Raw genomic sequence first — 18,023 nt, forward strand, 5'->3', positions numbered from 1 at the left:
TGAACACTGCTGGGCTGAATTTGGAAACAAGTTGGTAAACTTTAGGCTGCAGTTTTGTTTAGTAGAGGAAGCAAATAAGTCATGGGGCAGCGGTTGGACATGCCCCATGTCCAGCCCTCAGTGAGGAAAAACAACATAGCTGGTTTTTTTGACCTTTTCCCACTTAATGTGAGTGCAAGAAAACAGTTGTTAAAAGGAAGCCAGACAAGTTAGCTGAAGAGAGAGAGAGGGGTACTTTTCCTTTCTTTTCTTTTTTTTTTTTTTTCAGTTGTTCAACTATTCAATGTCACATTAACCCTATTTTAACAAGCACGGGCCTGAAGCCAGTGAATGCAATGGACTTTGGCAGTCTGAAGCTGATTTTAAGGAGGTTTTGGGTTTCAACTCAGTATTTTGCACAACATTATTCACATGACTGTATCTGGATTTTTAATGAGGCCATCTTTTGAAAAGGCACCAGCTTCTTATTCAAAACAGCTGGCCTTTAGCATATATAATTGACAGAGTAAGTGGGAAAAGTATTTCTAAAGACCATGAGTTGAACTACTGTAGACTTTGTCAGAGTTGTATTATTTTCTACTGCCGAAGTCTTTGAGCTGCTGTGAAATTGAATGGCAATACCAAATTAATTTCACTTTCTGGAACAATGTGATTATATTCATTTTTTGTAATTGTCATGTTTTCAGTTACCCATTGAAGGAAAGAAAATCAAGTGGCATTTCAGTTTACTTGTAATTTCTGATATGAATCATAATAAATCACCTTGTAACTTCTTAAATTTTTAGAGAATTATTTCTCCCTTCAGCATCTATTAGAATTTTAGAACAAAAATTTTCATTTTATGGAGCTAGTTAATTTGCCATCCCACTTTAATTAGAACTTAGATTTTTAGTCTCCTAGTCTTGCAGAGGTCACCCACTGTTCCGATATTTATTGTACACTTTTAATGTTGTTGTAAAAGCTGTCAGACATTTACTTTTCTCAATATAGAAATTCAAGTTAATTAAGAAGATTTTTGGGGAAATGGTACATTCTTTCTTCTTAATTTTCCAGTCCTAGTCTTTTCTAGATGTAATATGATCAAATCTTGTTTTGCTACAAAGAAAAATATTAATTTTTATATTAGATTAGAGAGATGATTGACCATTTAATGAAATAAAGGCAAAAATGGAAGAAAAGTTTACATTCTTCTGCAGAGTAGTTTTTATTCCAATCTGCTGATGCAGGGCACAATCATACTGAGAAATCTGAGTCTCCTTGATTTTAATATAACCTAAATCACAAAGCCTAAATACTATTTGACTGTTTTTCATCAGCTGTAGACTAGGAGTAGGTACATTGGTTATATCATATCATTCTACTACTTAGTCCATTCACTGTGTAAAAGTATCTGTTAATAAAGTAAAATAAAACAAATGTCATCTCAACCCTTAAGGAAACGAAAGAACTCAGCCTTTCTCCTTAAAAGCCAACACCAAAACCCTTACCGCCGACCTTTAAAAATAGACTAGTTATCTGTAGAAATCTAGTAGGATTTCCTTGCCCACATAGGTTTAGTTGTCCAGAATTTCACAAGTAAAAACAAATCTTCAGTTATATCAACCAGAAAAATTCTCGAAAAATTAAGATAATGTATGGCCAGGAAAGGACCAGCCACCCCCCACCCCCTATGTAGCACCTGACCTATCTTCACTCCTGCACACTACTTCTGCACACTATAATTGTCCTTTTGTAGAAATAAAGGCAGTTATTTGTCTCTAAGAATGGGCACGCTGCTTCAGTCAAGGTGCCCTTTTGATTTGTGTAACATATTTCCACACCAAGCTGTCATGTGGGGTTACTAGCTCCAGTATAAAGGAGTTCCTCGGGTAACCTCATGCATTTTCAGATAATCCATTTAGTATTAGAGGCAGAGAAAGGATCGTTGCTGTGAAGGATCAGAAGTGAGTTCCTAGTGCGTGTGAGGCCCTGGAGTATAGTTCTTTTGTATTACTTTGAGATACTGCTGTTGGTTTATGTTGTGAGGTTTTTTTAACAAGTAAGCCATAGCTTGTCAATGTTAAAATACAGTATTGGCCCTGTTTAGTTTAATTGTGCTGGTAGTTTCATTGTCACAAATATATCTATACTCATCCAGGTGAGAGGCACAAAACTGTATCATTACCTCCACCATGGATTCTTTGTTAATTCCTTGCATAAAATAGTTCTAGTCGTCATTCCTGCAAATAACCATTGTGAACCAAAATGATTTTGTTTCATATGTAGTCACAAGAATATGTTCAGTGTAACAGCTGTATGTGATGAATATAATCCTGCTACAATTTTAAGGAACACTCCTGGTCAGTAATTAGAGATATTATTGGGTATAATTTAGAAGCTACGTTATCATTTATACAGTTGAAGATGGACTTCCCTTTCCAAATCACAGCTGGGAGCAAATTTCCCAATTTTATTAGACTTCGTACACTATATATCTTCATTGTCCCTTCAAAAAAGGGACAAAATGGGAGAACACGTCAACAAACTGTAGTTCCATTTGAAGGAATTTTATTTCACTTCATCTAACTTTGTATTTAAAAACATATTGACCCTAGGTTTGTTGGCAATAGAGCAAGTGCCCCTCTAACTTTTCATCTGAGGAAGCTGTTACAGGGACTAGGATGATGTGCTGGTTCTGCCTAGGCCAAACTTAACGCTTTTTTGCTTGCTCAAGGGTGTTTTCTCAAGTCAGGGAAAACTACAAAGACGAGGAATACTGTTTGGGCCTTAGAGGATGCAGTTTAGCTGTGGAATTTCTATCAATGTTAATGATTATCAGGACAAAATGCATACTTTTTCCCATGCGTATTATGAGACCCTGGTGCAACTGGTACTTAGACTATATTCCTAATTAAGGGCGTGTGACTAATCTTCCTGGGCTCAAGAGGAATTCTTACATATGCATGAGTTCCTGCTTTTTGTTCTGTTAGGAAGTGGGGTCCACACAAAATTAAAGAAGAAACAAATATTCTGTTAAATCTGAAAATATTTGCAAGAGTCTGCAGTTTTCATTTGCTTCTCTGAAACCCTGAATGGGTGTCTTTCTACTTTACTTTTTGAAAAATGCAATTGTTAAAAATGAAATAATAGATCCAAATTTTCTAGTTATTATAGTCAATTTCCTTCCAGACATCCTTAGTAGGGAACCTTAGTTTCCTTATTATCAATGAATTATATAGTTAAAAAACTATTATTTAAATCTTGTGACAATATTTCAATGTTCTTTTGCTTTTCTCTTTTTCTCTTTCTTTCTCTAAGCCCCTTCTTTGTTCTGTGGGTTTTCTTTTGTAACTCCTCCAGACTACAGCTTTGTTCCCCCTTCCTCCACTCCTTTCTGGTCAGGTACTGCTTTACTGCTTTTATATTTCTTCTAAATTTGCTTCTGTTGTTTCTATGTGCAGCAAGCAAGGGAAGGGACGAATCTAATACTTCCGTTCTTATCTGACTCCAAAAACTGAGTTATTACACGTTATTCTTGGAGTGTAACAAAAATCAAACTCTCAAACTTTTGAAAAAGTGTATACTAGCATAAGTTTGAATAGGTGTTTCAAAGCTCAATAGTTGCAGTAGATTCAATCAATGATCACTTATCTGTTAATTTGCTGTGTAGTTGTCATCTATGAGCTATATATATTTTAATGTATTTGTTCAAATGCACAAACCTGAAAATTTCACTGCTTATAGATAAATGATATATTCGTCCCATCCCTGCAGCAAACCATACTGCAGCAGCATCCTAGAATACAGTAGTTATTTTGTAGAAAATGCTTTCTTTAAATTCTGCGTTAACATTGTTATTAATTTTACCCATCTGTTTTCTAAATATTGTTTTCTTTATTCTCATTTAACCATCCCTGGCTTTAGTAAATGCAAACATTTTAAACTTAGAGACTGCATAAAAATGCTTGAAGTAGTAGCAGTGGTAGTCTCAATTAGTGCTTCAGTATGGCTGTGACTTGCTCTGGTCTCTAAGACCTGGTCTTCAAAGAGGTGAACTGCACCGCTGGACGATTCAAGAAGAATTTTGCTAGTAGGAAGGTAAATGCCTTCGAGGAGCATATGGAAGGAGCTACTGCTGCTAACGCAGCATTCACTCACATTACACTGGCACACCTTTGTGTACAGGGGGTGGAGGACTTGGCCTGAGTTGTGGAAATCGTGAGTGGGGTTGGCTTTTGCACTAGGGGAAGGGAGGTGTCTAGCATGCACGAACATGGATGTAGTCGTAATCAAGATCTGACTAGGACATCCAAGTAGGCAGTATGTTTTATGTCTGCCCCACAGAGGCCATCCAAGCTGTTCAGTGCCCAGAGATGGATTCTTAAGGCTTTCCGCAGTTTCTAGAGGGGAAAAGGACGTAGGGAGCAGCTCAGTAGTAGAATTGCTAGTGTGCTTACTTGTGCTGAGCGTCTCTCTGATTCATGCCAGGGATTTCAATCTCGATGTCCTATACTGCTCTTGATTGTTTTGCCTCTCAGTTGTTCACTGTTTTGGATTCTGTTTTTTCTATTTCTGTCTCCTTACATATAGATTTTTTTGGAGGCAGATACTTCTACTTCCTTTCAGTAGTCACAACAGTGACTCGGAATCCAAGCTTTAAGGCACTCTTCCAGTTGACATTTACTTATATAAAGTACGCATTGTAGAAAAGATTAATAGAAAGCCATTCTGGTATAGCTGTTCACCTGGTGGTCATGACATTTAACTGGAATGTCTGAAGCACTCATCTCATTTGAATTGGAGAACACAAAGGAGTTAAGTTTTGGCACTTTATCGTAGGTGAATACTGTGAGGTTCTATCATTTTGGGTGAGGATAGAGGACGACCTCTTTCATTCAACTGCACAGTACTTGATCATAAAGTCGGTTCTTACTGAAACTGGTATCGGTTCCATGAAAACAAAATTGTGAAGTGGCCTACAGTGATAGAACAGCAATCAAGATTCAGGGTTACTTTAAGCCTATCACATGTTCCCATATATGGTTTCAACAAATTATAATTATATTCCTTTTTTCCTATGAAAAACCGCTTTATCAGAAAATTCTTAAATAACTGTAACAGTAAGGATTCAATATCTTGCATATTGCAATATGCTGTGTAAAGTACTTCTTCATACAAGTGCAAAACATTAAAGAAAAATATTGATGAGTAATTCTTAATTTAAGTTTATCTACCTGTTTGAATGGGATTTCACGTTCTGCTGGATAGACTATGTGGCATGTTCTTAGCAAAACCATCTTTTTTAAAATAGCCAAAGAATTTGCTTACATTAAATAAAGGAATACTTATTTAATGGATGTTACAAGTATTTTTTTTTTAAAGGATCTTCAGAGCTGGCTTAGCTCTGCTGATATGGAAGTTGGTAACCCATCTCCCGAAGGGTTAAACTGTCTACTGAGCACTACTGGAGGTGCTGCCCATGCTTGTATAATAGAACTGAGCTTTGGTTAAACAGTGCAAATAAATGTGCATTGCTTCAAGGAGCATGGAAAATAATACACAAGAGCAACCCTTAGGGGCTATGGCTGCAGAATTATGAGGAGGCTGTACCACAAGGAGAGAGAAACATCTACTCACAACTTCTATAATGATACATTGACCCTTGTGGAATTTAAGTGCAGGCAAAAATGTAAGCTAGAGCAGCCTGCTGTGATCATATGGAGACTCTTTTGTTGGCACCCCAGTTCCTTCATCAGTGGCCCAAACTAGTATTAAAATGCATTTGTAGCATATCTATCTCACTGTCAATGAGAAGCTTTTCCAATGTACTCTAATGGGAATCAAAGCTGATGACAGTTCCCTGTCTTTTCTTCTGTTTGCAGAAGGAAAGACTAGGTTAAGCAAAAGTGTATTTTTCTCATTCACACATGTACCTTCTATTCACCTGCCTCAGATTTCTCACTCTATTTCCTGTTAATCCTTTGGGTATCTCCCTCCTAATACACCAGGTTTATTTATTACTGCTTTCTCAATAGCTTCTTTTTCTCTTTCTTGCTTTTTCTTTTTTCCCCTCTTTAATTTCACTTTCACATTCTCCTGTTGGGCGCTTTCTTTCTGTCAGTCTCTGTTGTTAATCCCATTCTCTCTCTCTCCTTCCTCATTCTCCCTGTAGATATCCTCTTTCTCTCCTTCACTCAGTGTTTCTTCTCACTCCCATCTGTACGGATGCCCTTTCCAGATGCTGACTGTCTTCCCTTAACTTTCATTTATCCCGGGACAGCTCTGATTGGGAATTCAGGGTTGATAGTCTCTACTCAAGTTGGTTTTGGGACTATGTCACCAGAGAGATATGGCTAATATTTTTTTCCAAAATTAGCACTGTCATTTTCCTGTATTCCATCATTCATCTGGCTTCCTTTTATATAGTTCCTATCATGAGCATCACTTTTATTTGAAAATATGGATGTTGGATTCTAAATTAATCTAAATTCTGCTACTTTCTGCCTGAAGACTTTTGGAGATAGATGGTTTTGATTTCTCTCGCTTCTTTCTGCTTTTCCTCCCTGGCTTCACAACTTGAAAAACAGAAGTCCTCCTTTCCCCACCATCTGCCCCTCCTTCTTTTCCTATCCTAAGTTTCCTCAGTATTTTCCCTCTTTATTATTCTTCCATGCATTTCTTCCCTCCTTAGTTCTTTTCTTCCATGTTTTACCAAATTTGTTCATCTTTGCCTTGTGTAAATTTCTTCCTTGCCCCATTTATCTCCTTTCTAGAATCTGAAATGATACCCTGCTCCCCTTTCATCCTGTGATGCTTCCCCAAATCTGCCAGTGATATTGCCGCACGCCTATGAATGGTTACTGACCTTACAATCAATAACGGCTCTCTTTGTTTTTTCTTTCTCCAAAACAATTGCTGCCCATGATGTCTTCTTTCCTTGTAAAATTGATTACTGAAATCCTGATAAGGTATAGGACATAACATTCATGTCAGAATCTAAACAGGTAGCACCCACATCTGACTTAGAGGGGGGAAAAAGTATGCTTGAACTTTAATATACTTAATATATCACCTAGATTTTAACATCATCTTCACAGTGTAAATATAAGCAATACATTGAGATGCTGATTCTCTTTTGTATGGCATCCTATACATCCTGTATCAAGTATCTGATAAGCATACTCTACATAAGCAGTCTGAAATGTTGGACTAAACTTTAGTGGCATGATATAAAAAGGGCATAATCTGTTGCCAAAACAGGTTTTTAGACATTCCATTTTTATAGTAAATAATAATTTAAACACGGTATTTGTTGTTATTTTAAAATAAATTGTTTGTATTGTCTCTGTAAGCTAAAAATATTTGAATATATAATGAGTTTTATGTATTTAATACTGTTATGCAAAAGCCTCTGTTTCTATGAAATGTCCCCAGTGGGGTTAGAAGACATCTTAAATACAAGCAGAGCTGATACCGTCAAATTTTTCTAGCTCATTTGCCATGTTTTGTGTTCCTGATTTAAGTTAAAGGCAACTAGCTATGAACTTTTAGTATTACATTGTTGAAGGTGTTGCTAAAACTTGAATCTTAATGGTATTTCCTAAAGACGATTGGGAATTTCAGAGAAATTGGAAAGGGTTCTGAGAAAAGAAGATAATTATACATACATTATATGAAGTCATCCATTGTGATCATATGATGAATTCTTCTGAAATCTTTTCAGTAGGAAGCTTGCTCGTGCTGGTAAATTCCTATCCATGGTGACTTACATAGGAAAACAACTGCAAGGGAAAATGACATTAATGGAAAAAAAATAAAAAATGAATGCTTTGGCCAAATAATCCAACTACAAAATGCAGTGGAGTAGTAGGTGTTTTTTTTTCCAAACTGCTCAGGTCAAAGGCCTTTATCTCATAGGTGCTATGCCCCCTTTCCTCTAATTGGAACAGTTGAGGGTTTCTTTTGCAAGTTTGGACATTCTACGTCAGGGTTAAAAAGCATAATTTCCTATAAAACTATTTGGGAGAGGGGTGCTGGGTTTTGAAATGAGTTTTTTTTTTCCACATTTGCTTTTTAAAAATATTTCACAATTTGTTACTGCTTAAAACATCTGGGCTTTACATGGGCAAAATGCTTACATATTGATGTAGCTTACAATTTTTAAGTACTAATTTCACTGAAACAGGATTTTTTTCTTCATGAAAAGTTTTGTAGAATAAATTCACTGGTGATTTACAGAATAAGCTCCTAAAAAGAATATATTTACATCAGCCAGTGTTCATGTGGATTGTAACAAATGATCCGTACAGATTTCCTGTGGAAACTCTTTACTTTTTTGTTCATGCTGATGTTAGCTTTCAATTTTAAGCGCATTAATATTTAACTTGGAGGTTGTTTTTGAAAGAACAGCACCTTATTCTGTTTGTTTTGCTTCATTAGAGGTTTAAAGTTAAATCAACTGTAAATGCTAATAATTCTTTTGGAAAGAAACTAGTGACCTGTAAAATATGTTGATGCACGTAACTGGCAGCAAGTTTTATTATGAAGCACAAAAATACAATAATTGCAAATGTATTTAGCAATTTTTGGGTGTGAGACACTTTATAAGGTTCATCTAGCTTGACTTTTTTCTAAAAATAAAAAGAACTTTAAAGAAATCACATAAAATCCCTTCAACTTTTACACAATTCACCTTCTTGATCTGTATAGTGCAGACGCTTTCACATTTGCATAAAATTAATGCCAGTGTATGTAGTGAAATCATTGTTTTATATATAGAGTACTGCTTTTTACATTACTTTTAGTAGCCTTCAATTAACAAACCGTAATAATATCAATGTCTGTTTCATTTCAGTGCTAAGTCCGAAGGTGATAGGCATTGCCATAGCCAGGTATGACTTCTGTGCAAGAGACATGAGAGAATTGTCCTTATTGAAAGGGGATGTTGTCAAAATTTATACAAAGATGAGTGCGAATGGCTGGTGGAGAGGTGAAGTAAATGGAAGGGTAAGGTTGTTTGTTTGGCTTTTTTTTTCTTTGTTTTATTTCTGCCTTCACTGACGGTGATTTTATAAAAAAAATAAGGTGTGTTCCTACATCATAAACCTTCTTTGTATGTTTAAATTCACAAGATACAACATGTTCTCATCTCTGTTTTGTAGGAGCCAGGCAGGAGTCTTGCCAGGCAGCTTTCCCAGCATGTAAATTAATCAGTTATTTAATGTGACCTACCAGGCTGAATATTTGGGCAAGTTTATATGGTTAGAAAATAACCAGGATTAATAGTACAGCTACAGCTGAAGTTTCTTGAACTCTGTCACACACATGTATTTGGGGTCAAAAGCTCAGGTTCCTGGTGCCGTGAAAGTCTGTTCAGCAGTTTAACACAGAATGATTTCCACACCTTTCTGCCAGACTGTAATGTAATGGAATCAGCCTCCTTTTTTATAGGAGGCTGTTTCTTTCAGCTCTGAAAAGGTGGCTCATATGAAGTGGCATATTTAGCAGGGATTTCTATAAAGTCACTTTACACTGCATTCTTAGACTTGCATGGAAGTAAAGTTTTGGTTTTGATCTGTAAAGGCAATATTTGTTTCAATCCTAGTATACTGCTTTTTAATGCAGATTAGTCAGAAGTGTTTGAGGCTGCTGTTGCCACGTCTAAAGGGCTGAGATGCAGGGTCAAGGAATGCGAGGTGAAAGAAAGTAGATTGGCTGGAAGCTGGAAATGCAAGTTGCAAGTCCGGTTGAAGTAGATGTCCAGATTTACTGCTTTATGCAATTTTGAGAACCTTTTTTAATGTACATGAGCCTGGTTATGATCTTAAAGTGGAATGGTCAATTATACAAGAAGTAGGGAAGCAGAAGAAATAACGGTTATCCTGTATACATTTTACCTGTGAATAAAACTGAGCATCTCATTCTAATGCAGCTACCCCCATCCTAAGGGATGTCCTGTTATATACTAACGTTCTTTCTGATGGCTTTCACAGCCTGGACTTCAGATCCTAAGCTCACCTCTGGACGTATTTTGGCCAGGTAGTCTAAAACAAAATTTATGCAGTTACTCCTTCCAATCATGCCCTTGGGTTTGGTTTTGAGGTCTTTCACAGGTATTAAATTGACTTAGGTATAAAGAAGTCTGAGTAAAAAGCTTAAAGCAAATAGATAAGACAATAAGAAATACAGGACATTGCTTCCCTGTATCTTACACAATCGTTCTTTGACACATCATTAATTTCAGAATGGAGATAGCATTATAACTTATGAAGTGTAAAACTCTGGACTCTGCCTTCCAGTTCTGTCTTATTTAACACTCCTGTTGGTGGCAATGGAATTCAACTCCATTTAGTACAATCAAATCAGTCGCTATTTCCTTTGGAAGAGTATTCGCTGGACCTGACTGAAACCTGTTAAATATTTAACTACTCATTCAAAAAATAGCAGCATCCTGCCTGTAGTAAAACTACTTCTGCTCTTGGCATTTCTAGACTTTTTTTCTGAATGCTTAGACTTCCAATTTGGGAAAAAGGGTGGGGGTTTTTGGGGGGGAAGAAGATTTAGTCTCCAAATCATCATATCTGGAAGTTATTATTTTATTTGGGGTACTTACCCTAACTGTGGCAGGTCAGTCAAGTTTATCTTTGTAATCTTATATTTACTAAACAGATCCATCCTTGTTTTGGCTAGTTCAGCTGTTCAAAACAACCCTGTGCATCTCATGTATTATTTTGTTCTGCTTTTTCCATTTTTAGGTGGGCTGGTTTCCATCAACTTACGTTGAAGAGGACGAATGAATTAAAAACTTTCCTCTGCTGACCAGCAGTTTCAGGGATTTTAAAAATTTAATATCTTCAAAGTGTTATTGGTCTTGTTAAGTATTTAAACAGCAGCATTTTTGTCTGTCTGAACCTTCCAGTCTTAATGTTGGGATTTATACAGAGGTTTGTGCTGACAGATTATTACCTTGCCCAGAGCTGTGCAAGAAACAACCTGCTGGTTTGCAGTCACTGGGGATCAGTACAAAGTCCAACCCTCACCTTCCCAGAAGATCTCTGGAAAACAATTTTCTTTATGCTCCTTTTCATTTCACCCTGTACTACACCATGAATACTAGCTATGGCTGAATATTTAATAAGTCTCTTTTCTTCTAGCTAACATCTGTGATGGTACAAGGAGATGAAGGCTTATTATTCCTTATCACTGCATGCAGAAAACAGAGTTCAGTCATTCCAATGGGCATAAAGTATAGTTAGTAGACTTGTCTTGAAACATCAAACTACTACTTATCACCTGACAAACAGTTCTACACTCACAAAAACCTTCTGAAGGAAATATGAATGTAGTAAACATGAGTAGCATTCATGCATATGTAATTAGTTAACTGACTACTTTGAGGTCCTGCCTAAACTTCTAACAATGTGTTTGAAGACAACATTTTAAAAAGGTGTAGTGATGTGGTATCGCTTGAAAAAGTGTCCACAAAGTGGAATTGTGGGATCCTTTCTTTGTCATCCCAAGTCTTTGTGTGAGGCTTTTTCATTTCAGCAGCTGACCATAAAAGTGCAACTGAGGATAGTCGTGACAAGACCAGTTTTAAAATTTTCAGCATTAATATTAAATAAATCTTCTAGGTCTATTCTGAAGGAGCATATACTAATGCAAGATGATGTCACCCCTCAAGAACAGAACTGTTTATCTTAACCTCTTGATTGATTCAGATGAGCTTTGATGCTTCCACCTCTAAGATGTCTTTTCCTAGTTAGGAGTTTCTATCTCCTTTTATACTCTTATAAGGTAATGCAAAGAGAACTTGCAGACTTCTTTGTGCCCTTTCCTCTCTTGTTCCCTGGGATGTTAGTGGCAGTTCAATGAGAGAGTGATCTTGTTGCAGTGTTATGAACATCCCAAAGGAAATTGTGTCTAGGTTAGCTAGCTTGAAACATCAGGCGTTGTGAAGTGATGTCCACTGCTCGGTGAGGCAGTGTTTTAATGTATTTATGGAGGGTGAGAGGTGCTGTAGTTACAAGCTAAAATAAATGTGGGTGATGTCTTCAGATGTGCAGTTTCGAATACTTAGATAATGTCTAATCTGGCTTGAAAACTTCTAAGAAAATATAAATGCATTTTCTTTCTAGGGTAATATTGACCAATCAAGAAAGTTAATTCATCCTGTCCCACATCCTCTCTCTTGTTTTTCCCTGTCCTCTTTGCACATAGGCATCTTGCAGTTAGTGTGCATACACGCTGCACGAGTTAGCACCGCAGTTTTTACCACTCTACAAGCAACATAATACCCACTGTTCATCCACAGACCAGAATCTGCTAGTACGTATTTCAGATTCTTTTTGCCTGTCCCCAGTGTTCTTCACTTCTTTCTGGCCTCCTTCTGGCCATCAGGAAGAACCAAGCACAGCACAGAGGATTCACAATAATCCCCATTGTCTCTGCAGCCATCTTGCCCATCTGCTACACCTAGCGTACACTGCTGTGTGACCAGGTGAAAGAGGGGATCGTCTAATTAGAAATGCTCTACTTGGGAGATCAGCCTTGCAGATGAAACTCTGCTGATGCTCTAACTTTTCAAGGATTTACCTCAAAATTATGTAAACTGTGATTGTGTTGAGTGCATTACTTGATGGAACAATTGAGAGCATTTGTAAATATGTAGATTATGCATAAAACATAATTTGTAAATTATGTGTACAGCAGTGTAGACTAGGAGGTATACTGTCTTTGATCATGTTTTGCCATGCAGTTCTATTGTTTATTGGGAGCTTGATCCTATATTCCTTAAGTAGACAAAGTTGATTCTTTCACAGTTTTGCCTGCTCAAGGGGTAGAAGAATAAGCTCTAGGCCTGTGAAGTGTTTAGTGCTTTGCTGTCATATAGTTCTCCTGAGAAGAGGCAGTTTAATTCAATACAAGTTGAGAAATACATCAGTCATTTTCAACAGCTTGGTTTTAGAATAATTTTGAGTAGTCTCTCGATCTTAAAGTTGCTGTAAAGCTTTTAAGCGATTCCTGAGTCCAGTAATCAGCTTTTGAGATGAATGAAAGCCATAGCTAAACTTACTTTTGTGGTATAAATCTACATGTCATTGTGTGTTTAATGCCCTGTATTGATTGAGTTAATGCTGCATCTTAAACTATATTTTGAGTACCAAAGACTTCCTAAATATTCTGGAGTGTCTCTTTCATGTGCTACTTTTGCCTGTATGGAGGTTTTGTTGTCATGCAATAATGGAGTTACAGTACTTTAATTTGTACTATTTTGTAAATATGTTAAATATAATAAAATGGTTAATTTTTTGTTTAATGGTATGTGTCAAAATGCATAGTTGGCTATTATGAAGTTTGTACTTCGTTTGCCTAACCACCTCCTCATTGTGAACAGAAGTTGATAGTGTTCTGTTTTGGTTTCCCAGGTTTGTATAATCCTGGTTTAGCTGTAAAACTGAGTTGTCCATGTAAATGGGATAGTATAGCTTTCCTTGAGAGCTTCTTATTGTTGGGATACCTTGTCTTCTGCCACATCCAGGAAGGTGATGGGTTTTTTTGTTCGTTATGTTTCAGTCATATACTACTGATCTTTGTCTGTCAAAGATGATACTTGCTGTTTTATGATTGAAAAGAAGGTGTTCTTAAAAAGTTTCCTTTTACGTGTCATGTTTCATAGTAATGTCCTTTCTCTTCCATCTTCTGCTTTCTCCCTCTGTCATATGTGAATTAACATACAAATTCAGGCTGAATTGAGCTCAAATCTGAAAATATAATCTGTGTCTAATTTCATGGGCTACTTGATAACCTTTTCATGGTGTAACCCATTCATACATTTTTTACAATATAACATTCATTATTAATATGTTTATAAAAATATTTCTGGGCAGGTGAATTAATTTAGCAAGGTCAGCGATGATACAATTGCAGTGTTCATTCATTGTGTCCCTTCTATTTTTCAGTAGTAGATATTTTCTTGTGGAACTGCCCTTCTAACAGATAATTATTAAACTTAATGAGGCATTTACACATCTCTACAGATGTAAGGCATAATTTGCCTGTCACCCATGAACATATCACATAACGAAGAGTCACACCTAACGCACAATGCAAAAATGTTTCTCAATTAAATTCTCTTGTTAACAATATCACACTCAGTTACAGACATTCTTCCCCTTGTATGCAAGAAGAGATGCGTGTCCTCTGATGGGTGAGAAATTGAGAAAGCACTGTAATTAGGGCATGAGAACCACTTGTGACTGTATTCTGAGTATTTTTTTCAGTTGTAAGGCTTGGAAGCTTATTTGAAAATCTCAGCTTGAAAAAATATCTAGTTTGAACGATGAAAATTATGCCAAACAGGGTACATTTCTCCTCTGCCTCACAGGCAGACTCTCTGAGCTCTATGAAGGAGAAGAAAAGGTCGATTCTTAAGGCTTTAACAGTTCATAAAGGTGAGAAAGAGGTACTGTCTAGAAAAAAGTGGGACTGCTTTATACAAAATACCCAGCCTCAGACTCAGGTTTTGTTCTGTTGACTTTGATGTTCAGTGGAAAAATCTTTGGGTTTATTTCATGATCAATATTGCCAACACTTTGGAAAAAGAGCTGCAACAGCAGATATAATTTATGCACTGGCACTGTCATAGAGTTTCACCAACTGTATTGGCACTACAGTACATTAACTTGTCTCTTTGCTACACACTGGGCTGCTGAGAGGCTTACATCACTATTTCATCTGAAATTCAAGTTGTTCTGTTCAGAGAGCACTGGTTATTCCATTTGAGCGACAGAGGAAGCACTCCCTCCTCTCCATTTTATTACTGAGCATGACATCATATGACATGGAGTATCTCTTTGGTTAGTTTGGGTCACCTGCCTGGTTGTGTCTCCCCTCCCAAAATCTATTCACTAGGGGGAAGGCACAGAGTGAAAACCAGATGATATAAAACGCTGTTTAGCAATAGCTGAAACATCGGTGTGTAGTCAGCACTGTTTTTGTCGTAGATCTAATACGCAGCACTGTAAGAGCTGGTATGAAGAAAATTAATGCCATCTCAGCCAGACCCCGTACAGCAGGCATAAAGGTAAAACGACAGGCAGAGGTGCCGCGTGTGTATGTAACGCACAGTGCTTTAGCTAGCCACAGTAGTATTGGTTCTCATCAAATTCAGGTAGGGTCATCACTGGCATACAACTTTGAATCTTGGAATGTATTAATTTACGAGAAAGAAGTGAATACATTCCTTAGCCTTTCTTGAAACGTGCCATGGAATTTTATCTCTGACCTAGAAGTCCTCTATATGGAGAAAAGGTAGTTTTGAGTAATTTTAACTTCATAAAGCTGTGAGATGAGACGTTAATGATACCCACTTTTTCACAAAATGCTGAATTGATGCCTGTATAATTAGGTAATAGAAATATAGAAAGGGTTAAGCATCAGAAATTGACTGCAGAAGGGTGATTCATTGCATTATCTTAGCAACTTCCTTTTCAAGAACAAAGAGCCATTTGCTTTTATAGCAAATGAGATTTGGGTTTCTAATTTAGTTTTCTAATTCCTGATCTGCTGTAGTGTATTCTGCCCATTCATTATAAGGATCTCTGCTGTTTACATGACTGTAAAGCTAGATTTTATTTAATAAGCCTCCTGAAATGTTTGAGTTATTGGTGACTTTTTTCTGGGTTATGATTTTTTACCTGGTAACGTGCTTCTCAGAAAATATGTGAGTTCATTTTAAAATGTTGCAGTCTGACCTTAAATAAACTCTTAGTTACAGCAAATGGCAGGTTCGGAGGTGGCTGTTTGCCAAGGGGCATGAGACTGGTTTGCTTCTTTCAGAACTTTTTTTTTTTTAATATTAATAGAGTAATATTATGTGGCTTTAGGAAGAACAGAAATAGAGAAGATCAGAGAACACAAAGTAAAAACTTGATACCATACCATATGTGTTAGAAACAGCCTGGTGTGTGATAACTTTTCTAAATGATTGCCCAAAATATTAAATGTCTATTGATAGCATTGGACTGGAAACAGAAATTCTCTAATGCTTCTGTATGGGAAAACTTTGCTAATGAGGTAGAGGGATGAAGGACCCTTGGACTCGGTCCCAGTCTTACCAGATAACTCTATAAATCTGTCTTCAATTAGTTGTATTTTTTTTTCCCAAAGCACTTAAAAGGTTTCCTCAAGGAGATGCAATATTGTTCCTAGATTTATAATTCTTACTCATGCATAAGGCTAACAGAAATATGTATAATTGAAGGAACTTTTTTCTCTGCTAGTTTTACAGTGTCCCTGCAGCTTGTAAGCTGTTAATAATGTGGAATGTGCCAGGAGGTGCCCACCCTACTAAGTTACCGGGTGATGTACAAACACCTTTCCTACCTCTTCTCCCAGATATTTTCTTTTTTAAATCCTGAGTTTGTTTTGCCTTCGCCTTCTTGTCAAGTACTATTTAAAGTTGATATCTCAGAAAGGCCAGTTAATTAAATACAGTGTGAACACACTGCCTTGGGAACTTTTTCTTCTTTGCTTCCCTACTGCTTAAGATAGACTGAGAATGGCTGTAAGGATGGTATAGAAAACTTTTTGGCTTAATGTAAGAGAGGGGAACACTTACCTCAGAAGAATTTGTAGGCCAGTTTTATCCTCTAGATTTGATGTATCTCTGAATATAGCTTCATTAAACTTGGGCTGCTCTGTGTTTGTGATGGATGAAAGATTAAATTCCCTGGAACTGTGTGTTCTGTAATGTTTTGGGTGTGACTCTTTGGTGCCATCTGAGTGTTTTGACTGAAAGAACACCTGAATATACTAGACACTGTAAGGGAGGCTTGTTTTCATTCATTCTCTCCTTCTCTTCCTCCTCCCGCCCCCCATAAGAATATAAGTCATCAGGAATATTAACAAGGAGAGAAGAAAAATACATGCAGATGATAAAAGCACTCATTGCCTGATTTTTGTTTTGGTAATATTAATTTTTATTGTTGAGGGAAGGGCGGGATGGGACTTTCATTACCTGTTATATCAACTGCTCTATTCCCAAGAACAATTTCAAGTAGAGGATGCAATAGCAGCGCTTCTCTTCATATTTTATTTTAAAAAGAGAGATTTATTGTTTTTACAATTGTGTAGCAATGTAAGCATATCCAGTTGGATTGAGTAAAGACAGGAATTAAAAGATTAAAAGGCAGATCGCTCTCCAAGTCTGTATGCCACTAACTTTTTCCAGATAGTAAGTTGTGGAAAATTAAGCCCCAGCAGTCTAAACAAAATCTACGTACAGCTTTTCAGTCTTTGCAACTCTATTGCCCACTTCGGGGGAACATACCTTTTTGTCTGCATTCTTCTGAACGTGGGAATGCAGGCTTAGTCTTCCTGTCACCAGGGTCTGATTACAACTCCTCAGATTCATACAATGTGACCAGATGCACAACCCCCTTTTTATTTTACACCTTCTGGGGCATGCTAGTAAACACTCAATAAGTATACAAAAGATTTCTACAGAAAATATTTCTGATCACAGGATTTCTTTTGCCTACTACCCCAAAGAGCCACATGGTTTTAGAAAAAACAAGCTTCATAAGCAATGATTCCCTGCTTGCGTGTTCTTCACTTGCAAATCTCTGAGGGTCTCAGTCTGTCTATAGAGGGTTAAGTTTTATACCGTGCTCGGGGATGTCCGTTTCAAACATGACTTTCCCTCAGCAAACAAATTCTTCACAAACACTACTTTTTCTTGTCTAGAAAATATGTTTCAAATATTTTTAGGTGATGTAATGCAAGTATGGACTGTGAGTGGGCTGGAGGGTAGGGTTTAACTCACCCAGATACTGATAAATTGGTAATTTAGAAAAGAGGATACAATTAAATAAGAATTTCTATGAAGTTACGTTTACAGGTGGAAAGAATTGTCTACACCAGTTAAGACTGGGCAACTTCTGGCTAAGCAGCAGTACTGTATTAAAGGACTGAGGGAGAAAAGTAAAAGCGAATCATGGGCAGAACATAAGTTAATGGGATTTTACTGTGAAGAAGGTAAA

The 18,023-nt window shown here is 36.9% G+C and overlaps 1 protein-coding gene across 1 annotated transcript in view; it reads left to right on the forward strand.

The window, feature by feature from the left end:
• The window catches only part of VAV3 (vav guanine nucleotide exchange factor 3), a 170,930-nt gene extending 157,633 nt beyond the window's left edge, over positions 1–13,297 (forward strand). The window contains exons 26-27 of the mRNA XM_054211330.1: positions 8,834–8,985; positions 10,734–13,297. Of these exons, the coding sequence (XP_054067305.1) occupies positions 8,834–8,985; positions 10,734–10,775 (194 nt within the window). The 3' untranslated portion in view covers positions 10,776–13,297. The remainder of the gene's footprint in view (positions 1–8,833; positions 8,986–10,733) is intronic.
• The last annotated feature ends 4,726 nt before the right edge of the window (positions 13,298–18,023 follow it).

This window comes from Rissa tridactyla, chromosome 8, assembly GCF_028500815.1.
Source record: "Rissa tridactyla isolate bRisTri1 chromosome 8, bRisTri1.patW.cur.20221130, whole genome shotgun sequence".
NCBI lineage: Eukaryota > Metazoa > Chordata > Aves > Charadriiformes > Laridae > Rissa > Rissa tridactyla.